The sequence below is a fragment of the Rhinopithecus bieti genome, unplaced genomic scaffold (genome assembly GCF_001698545.2).
Source record: "Rhinopithecus bieti isolate Rb0 unplaced genomic scaffold, ASM169854v2 scaffold_29254, whole genome shotgun sequence".
NCBI classification, from domain to species: Eukaryota; Metazoa; Chordata; class Mammalia; order Primates; family Cercopithecidae; genus Rhinopithecus; species Rhinopithecus bieti.
In genome coordinates this window covers 1,336,027-1,343,979 of record NW_016813033.1, presented here as the reverse complement: position 1 = coordinate 1,343,979, position 7,953 = coordinate 1,336,027, and the positions used below count along the sequence as shown (strand labels likewise).

General features: G+C 36.8%; 1 protein-coding gene across 1 annotated transcript in view; it reads left to right on the top strand.

Annotated features, from left to right (window-relative positions):
• The window catches only part of AIG1 (androgen induced 1), a 285,647-nt gene that overhangs the window by 71,202 nt on the left and 206,492 nt on the right, over window positions 1-7,953 (top strand). Inside the window, 1 exon segment of the mRNA XM_017847604.1 lies at window positions 4,329-4,484. Coding sequence (XP_017703093.1) covers window positions 4,329-4,484 — 156 coding nt within the window.

Sequence of the window (7,953 nt, the reverse complement as noted above, 5' to 3'; positions counted from 1 at the left end):
ATTGTCCGGCACTCCCTAGTGAGATGACCCCAGTACCTCAGTTGAAAATGCAGAAATCACCGGTCTTCTGTGTCGCTCGCGCTGGGAGTTGGAGACTGGAGCTGTTCCTATTCGGCCATCTTGCTCCGCCCTCTCAAATCGTGCGTGGAAATTCCAGGCCAGGTGCTGTGGCTCACTCCTGTAATTCTGTTACAGGAAAGGGGTCCGATCCAGATCCCAAGAGAGAATTCTTGGATCTCGCTCCACCCTCAGGTCCTCCGCCCCAACGGTTCCTTGTCCTGGAACGTTCCACCGTTTCATGTTTTCTATGTATTCAGTTTTTAATCTTTTCTTTTTCAGTGTCTCATCTGCTATTATTTCCATACAGTGACTTTTGATTTCAGATTTTTTTAACTTTTGAATATTAACTTTGATTCTTTTAATATCTTATTTCTCTCACTATTTTATGTCTTCCTTTAACTTTTGAACTGATTTAATTTAGTTGTTTAATGCCCTTGTCTACCAATTCCAATATTTCTGTTATTTCTACATCTGTTTTTATTGAATGGCTTTTCTTATGGTTAAGGATATTTTTCTACTGCTTGACATGTTCAGTAATTTTTATTGGATGATGACCATTGTGAGCTATGTTGTTGAATGTCTGTAATTTGTTGTCTTCCTTTAAAGAATGTATAATTTTGTTTTTAATAGGCATTTAAACTACTTGTAGATCAGTTTTTTTCTGTTTGTCTTAGGGCCATTTTTAAGTATTGTTGGGGTGGATCTATGTTAGCATTATTCCAGGGCTATGTTAGTACCGCTATTTAGGCCTGAGACTTCTTGGGTCTCTACTGAATGCTTGTTGTAGCCAATACGCCCTCTCCTATGTGATTAGTCAGAACTGGAATACATCTGTATCTTGAATGAGCTTTGAGAATTGTTTAGCTGATTGCTTGTAGTAGGTAGACTTCTGAAATAACCCCCAAAGACATTCACCTTTGTGTATTCCCCTCCAGTAGAGTTTGGGAAGAATGTGAATATGATTATTCTTGTAACGACATTACTTTATATGGGAAAAGGAAAATCATCTAAGATGGGCTTGATTTCATCTGGTAAGCCCTTTAAAAAGAGATTTATCTGACTGACTGCTAAGTAAAAAGTCCAATATCTGAAAAGGCTGGTTCATATATTTAGTTCAAATGTCTAGTTGTTTATGGTATGAAGGCAAACCTGGTCCAGTTACTGTATCATGGAGTTTTTAGGTGGACAGTAGTAGTGAATTCACTTGTCTTTGGAAGGCATTGCAATAGCTTTAACCACAACTTTCCTTCTTGGACTTATCCTCCATCATGTTTCCTTGCTTTCCAGGCTGCATAAAACAATTCAGTGGTCTCCAGGTATTTATGCTTTATCAGTACCAAGGCAATATTCTATTTCCTTTGCCTGTAAACCAAAATCCCACAGAAATTTTACATGTAATTCAGTAACTAGGCTTTTTGAGCTTCCCAAATCCTATTTTTTGTCAATCTTTAAAACTAAGGGATATTGACTTAGAAGGGAAGGATTTGAAAGAAGCTAGCCAGCTATATTTCAAAAGAATAAAAACCACTCTCTTTAAACTTTTATTTGGAAATATTTTACACCAATGAAATAGAGAGAGAATAATACAATCAATTTCAGTGTGCCAAATAACCAACTTAAGAAATAAAATATTATTTGTACAGTTGCGGCCCTGTATGGATAATATTTCCTCCAATCTTATCCTTCTCTCTCTAGAGGTACCTTAATGAAATGTTATTAATTCCCATGCATTTCTTCATATATTGCTTCATATCCCTGCATCCTTAAATGTATCTTTTCATTTTTTTTGAAATTGATTTTAATTGTGTTAGAACATACTATTTTTTCCTGGTTTTTTTTTTTTTTTTTTTTTTTGGTTTAACATTTTGCTGTGAAAATAAAATGTTTATATTTGTTTAGATTTCCATTGTATGAATATAACACAATTACTTATCTAGTCAACTATTAAGAAACATACAGTTATTTCAACTTTTTTGAGGCAATGGACACTCAAATTAACCTTTGGTAGATATGACTAGTACACATGTATGAGAGTTTCTGTAGGGAATGCCCTTTATAATTATATCACTAAATAAATAGAGTATATGCATCTTTAAATTACTATAGATGATCCACAACTCAGAATTTTTGACTTACTATATTTCAACTTTATGCTGGTGTGAAAATGATCACATTCAATAGAAACCATACTTTGAGTACTCATGAAACCATTCTGTTTTTCATGTTCAGTACAATATTTAATAAGTTACATGAGATTTTCAACATTTTATCATAAAATAGGCTTTGTGTTAGATGACTTCGCCCAACTGCAGGCTAATGTGTGTGTTCTGAGCACATTTTAGGTAGGCTAAGCTAAGCTGTGCTATTCCATAGGTCAGGTATATTAAATGCATTTCCAACTTAAGATATTTTCAGTTTGCTATGAGTTTATAGGGACATAGCTGCATCATAAGTTGAAGAGCATCTGTAGATACTGTCAATTGTTTTTCAAACTGGTTGTCCAGATTTGCATTCCTACCATAAGCTTTCTGGTTGTTCTACATCTTTGTAACACTTGGTATTGTCAGAGTTAAATTGTAAATAATTACACTGGTGAGAAATGCTACCTTATTGTGGTCTTAGTTTGCATTTCCCTGGTTAGTAGTCACCTTTTTATGTTTACTAGCTAGATTAGCATGAAGATTATTATGCCCTGGTAGGGTCACTCCAGTTTAATCAAACTCCATTAGGGCCAACATAGAGATTCAAATATCTAAAGTCCTAAGATACGAAAAATAGAAAGATATGAATAGAAATATATAAAAAATAGAAAATAGAAAATTTTTCTAAGTGTGAAATTATTCCCTGAGTCATTTAGGTTATTTCTCATTATCAAAACATGACTCTTGCCAATACCTCTATTGTGTCGTTCTCAATTGTGGCAGTCTTATCTTCTCTTACTCTGGTTTTTCTGGCTGTAGAAAGAATGACAATAAGCCTTAAGTCACTGAAGCTAAAGAAAGGCTACATTATGAGGAAACATAGAACATTACTTGGGCTAAGACTGACTAATAATAGTAAGATTTGGTGAACTCCAGAAAGCCTAGGTTAATAATTTCAGTGTTCTAGTGCTGTGCTAAGTGATGGAACCAAATAGTTTTTAGGATCCTTCTTCCCCTGTGAGGACCTTATCCACAGAGTGTTCACAGACTCTTTCTACTGTCAGTGAGGAAATTTACCAAAAAAGGTACTTCCTATCTTTTCTAAAGAGCCAATGAGTAAAATTGTGTCTTTTACAAAGATATAATCTGTAAACTATTTTCAGTAGGAAAACAGCCAGAAAAATTTTCCTGAATCTATCCTTGGTGCTAATTGGGTATGACTTTGTGGACAGGAGATACATTTTCTGCCCTTTCCATAATTTGAATGATCATCTGCCTAGCTGCATTACAGTGTGGTGCCTGCAGTGTTCTCCCTCTGCAGTAGTCCAAGTAAATGAAACATAGCTGATCTAAATGCTTCCATTTGTAATTGATTTGGGGAATGTACAACCTGTAGTTTTTTTGTGGGGGGGGGATTGGAGAAATGGTATGGACATCTCTGTTTATATTACTTTGGAAATATTTTATTTCGATAAATACTAAAAACCTGAGTAGGAGGTCATTTGGTTCAACTTTGACAACAAAAACTTGTTTCATATCAGCCTTAATTATTACATGCAGTCGATTTTTTTATGACTCAAGGACCCACTTCCTACCACTTCCTTTGGTAGAAGAAATATCTAAATGTAAGAGATGAAAGCATAGGAAAGTTTTTCACATTTAGACTGAATTGTCCTATTATTCAGACCATCCTCACCCTTTTGTTTTCACTTCTTAGATGTGTGTTAAAACTCACTAGTTATATTGACTAGTAGAAGCCATAGACCTGACTTAGACATAACATAGTAGAAGCCATTACAAACCATAGATGTGATGCTTTAAAATAATGGTCCTGCCAGTTTGATCGTTGATATTGCTTTCTGTCAGGCTCTATTTAGATGTGTGTGTCCACACATGTTTTGCACTTGTCCCGAGGTGAGTGAAAATGGAAGTGGTGTTTTAAAGATGAACTTTCTCTATACTAGCAAGTTGTAAATGTCTGTTCTCTATTTCTAGGAGCAGCTCTTTAAAATATGCTTCTGATCCTTTCTTATCAGATGTCATGTTATACACCAGCAGCTCATTTGCTATTCAACAGCTTGGGTCTCTAGATCTTAATGACTCATACTGATTGTTGTCCCCCTACAGGTTATCCAGGCTGTCTTTTTTGGCATCTGTGTGCTGACTGATCTTTCCAGTCTTCTGACTCGAGGAAGTGGGAACCAGGAGCAAGAGAGGCAGCTCAAGAAGCTCATCTCTCTCCGGGACTGGATGTTAGCTGTGTTGGCCTTTCCTGTTGGGGTTGTGAGTATGATGGAGGATGCATTTCGCCACAAAAGAAACTTGGCTCTTATTTTAGACTTCTAAGAGAGAAAAAAAAAAGAGTTCATTATAAAAGGTTTCTGTATTATTAGTTTGCTAGAGCTGTCAGTATCACAGATGTGGTGACTTAAACAACAGACATTTATTTTCTCATAGTTCTGGAGGCTGAAGTCTGAGATGCAGGTGTCCACAGGGTTCGTTTCTTCTGTGGCCTCTCTCCCCTTGGCTTGCAAATGGCACCTTCTGACTGTGTCTTCACATGCTTGTCCCTCTGTGCCTGTCTTTGCCTAAACTTCCTATTTTTATAAGGCATAGCAGTCATATTAGATTTATTTTAGGGCCCCCTAATGACCTCATTTAACCATATATAATCACTTCTTTAAAAACCCAGTCTCCAAATACAGTCACATTGCGAGATTCTGGGGATTAGGAGTTCCACATACGAATTTTGCAGAGGACACAATTCAGTCTATAACCGTTTCTTAAGCAGCCCAAACTTGAAAGGTAGGGTCCTTGGGTCAACCAGGCTAGTATTTTTTGAACTTGGGAGAGGAAATCAATATTATCTCATACTTCTTCAGTTACCCAACTGTGCCATTAGCTACTATCACTGAAGTAAATGCCTCTTAATGTTTGGGTCTGTTTTGACTTCATTGATTTTCATTGTTTTCAGTTAGATTATCTCCATAACTCAACTTCCTTCACAAGTCTGTTAATTTTCCATTATCTGCACATAAACGATGTTTTTTAAAGGCCTTCAGAGACCCTACTGATTTTAACCTCTGCGTAGCCAGGAGAAGAAGAAGAGAACTCATATATATCACAAATTGTAAAGATGAGTAAGAGGTTGTTATTTAATTCAAATTCAGACCTTTCATTTGCCAGCTGATTTCAGGGAAAAACAGAAGTCTCAGTGATGTGGTCTAGCACATGCCCCAAGTCCGTTGTAGGAAGAGTCAGAAAGTTGTTCATAAATCCTTCCAGTGGATTACTCATATTTGTCAGGTTTGTAGCTGGTAAATGGCCCTACATGCTTGCTTTAAGACCAATTAGTAGGCACTCAGATGGTCACTGAATTGCTTTTTCTCTGTGCCAAATTGTATTTTCTTGGATGAAATAAATAGCCCTTAACCCTGAGAACAACACAATGGCCAGAGAGCATTATAATTTGGTCACACTCCTCATTCCCTCATCCTTGTCCTCTGAAAATTTAAATGAGTACTCAGATTGAAGCTAACCAGCAAGTCTCTCAAATTTCATTGTTTAGCATAGCAGAGTTTTATGCTTTCCATATTACTTAATATTTCCATCTTTGGACTTTCCATATAAAATTCAAATACTTTCTATTAGAATAATCATCTAAGAGAAAATATCCGTTAGCATAAAGCACAAAAATATATACTTTCTGCATAAAAGAATTATCTAGAAAATATAAGTCTGTGTGTACATGTATATGCATCTATATCTAATATATAGTATATGTATATATATTATATATATCATGTGTACTTTTTTCTTTTTTAACATTTACTCCCTTGAAATTTCTATAGACATGTCATTGCCTGTGCAAGCCTCGTTGGCTAGAAGGACTACAATAGTAATACAATAAAAAAGTAGGCCGGACGCAGTGGCTCACGCCTGTAATGCCAGCACTTTGGGAGGCCGAGGCGGGCAGATCATGAGGCCAGGAGATCGAGACCATCCTGGCTAACACAGTGAAACCCTGTCTCTACTAAAAATGTGAAAAATGAGCCAGGTGTGGTGGCGGGAGCCTATAGTCCCAGCTACTCGGCAGGCTGATGCAGGAGAATAGCTTGAACCCGAGAGGTGGAGGTTGCAGTGAGCTAAGATCTCACCACTGCACTCCAGCCTGGGCGACAGAGCAAGACTCTGTCTCAAAAAAAAAAAAAAAAAAAAAAAAAAAAGAAAGTAATATAAGTACAGTGGTGGGTGGGTGTGTCTGCTTGTTTTCTCTTAGCTCCCTTCTGTATGTGGTATTAAATTATGTCTCTACAGGGAAAATTTTGACTTATTTTGTAAATTTTGCTGCTCTCCTCAAAAGCTCATGGCATATGCCCTTTAGATATTTTGACCTTCCTTTGGGGAAACTTTTGCACCTGCCTGAAGCTTGAAGTATATGTCAACTCTCAGTGTCTTTCCTAAAGTTACTCCATGTATGCTTCATGGTTTGTAAAACAAGTGGTGGCCTTTTTGTTTAGTTATTTGTTTTAGTACATCTGATATTTTCCTCCATCTATCACTGTCTTCATTGTTTTGCCTATGTTTTAGAAAAAAGAGGAATAAAAGTGCCTTTCATCCCCACTCACCCCATCCCTCTTAAACCAGAAGTCCCAGCATCATGCTTTCATGGCATGTGGGTGCAGCTGTCCTAGTGGCTCTCTGACAGCCTGAACAGTCCTCATCACTGCAACCACGGCCTCCCCTGTCACCCAGCACATGGAGGGGATCAGTGCTCTTGAGAATCACAAAAGAAATCAAAGAATAGATAAGGATTAGAGATGTGTAACTCACTGATGTGTTTAACTCATTTTTTTTTTTTTTGCCCATTGATATTTTGTAGTCACTATTTCCATCTTTCGTAATCATCCCTATTATTGTGAGTCACTGTTCCCTTCATAGTTACTAGTCTATTATTTTCCTAAACTTTTTAATGTTTTTTTTTCAAAGAAAATGACATTTCTTTTTCTCTTTCCACCCCTCCTTTCTCTCCCTCCTCTCCCCTGTTTTAAGAAGAATCTAGGTCAGTATTCTCTAGAAATCATCATATGTTTTCTACTATTTCTGTCTTGCTCTGTCATTTGACGTTTTGTATCTGTTTATGCAGTTTCCGCCAGACTTTTCACTCTAATACACAGAAATTCATTTTGAGTCCAAAAAAAGCCTGATAAATTGTTCCTTCCCAAATCCCATTAATTTTATTGCAAACTCATATTTACAGAAGATATGAATGTGCCTCTGTACAAGTATTTGTGTTCTTCTGTTCTCACACTGCTAATGAAGATATACCCGAGACTTGAGTAATTTATAAAAGAAGGAGTTTTAATTGACTCACAGTTTCACATGGCTATGGAGGCCTCACAATCATGAGGGAAGGCAAAGGAGGAGCAAAGTTATGTCTTACATGGTGGCAAGCAAGAGAGTGTGTTCAGGGGAACTCCCCCGTATAAAGCCATCAGATCTTGTGAGACTTATTCACTATCATGAGAACAGCATGGGAAAAATTCCCCCATGATTCAATTACCTACCACTGGGTCCCTCCCACGACACATTGAGATTATGGGAGCTACCACTCAAGATGAGATTTGCATGGGGACACAGCCAAACTGTATCAGTATTTTAACACAACATTTTTTTTTTCACTAAAACATTTAATTTTGTGATTTTTTCATCTTTCTCTCCCTAAAGTTATTTCTTTTTTTTTTTTTTTTTT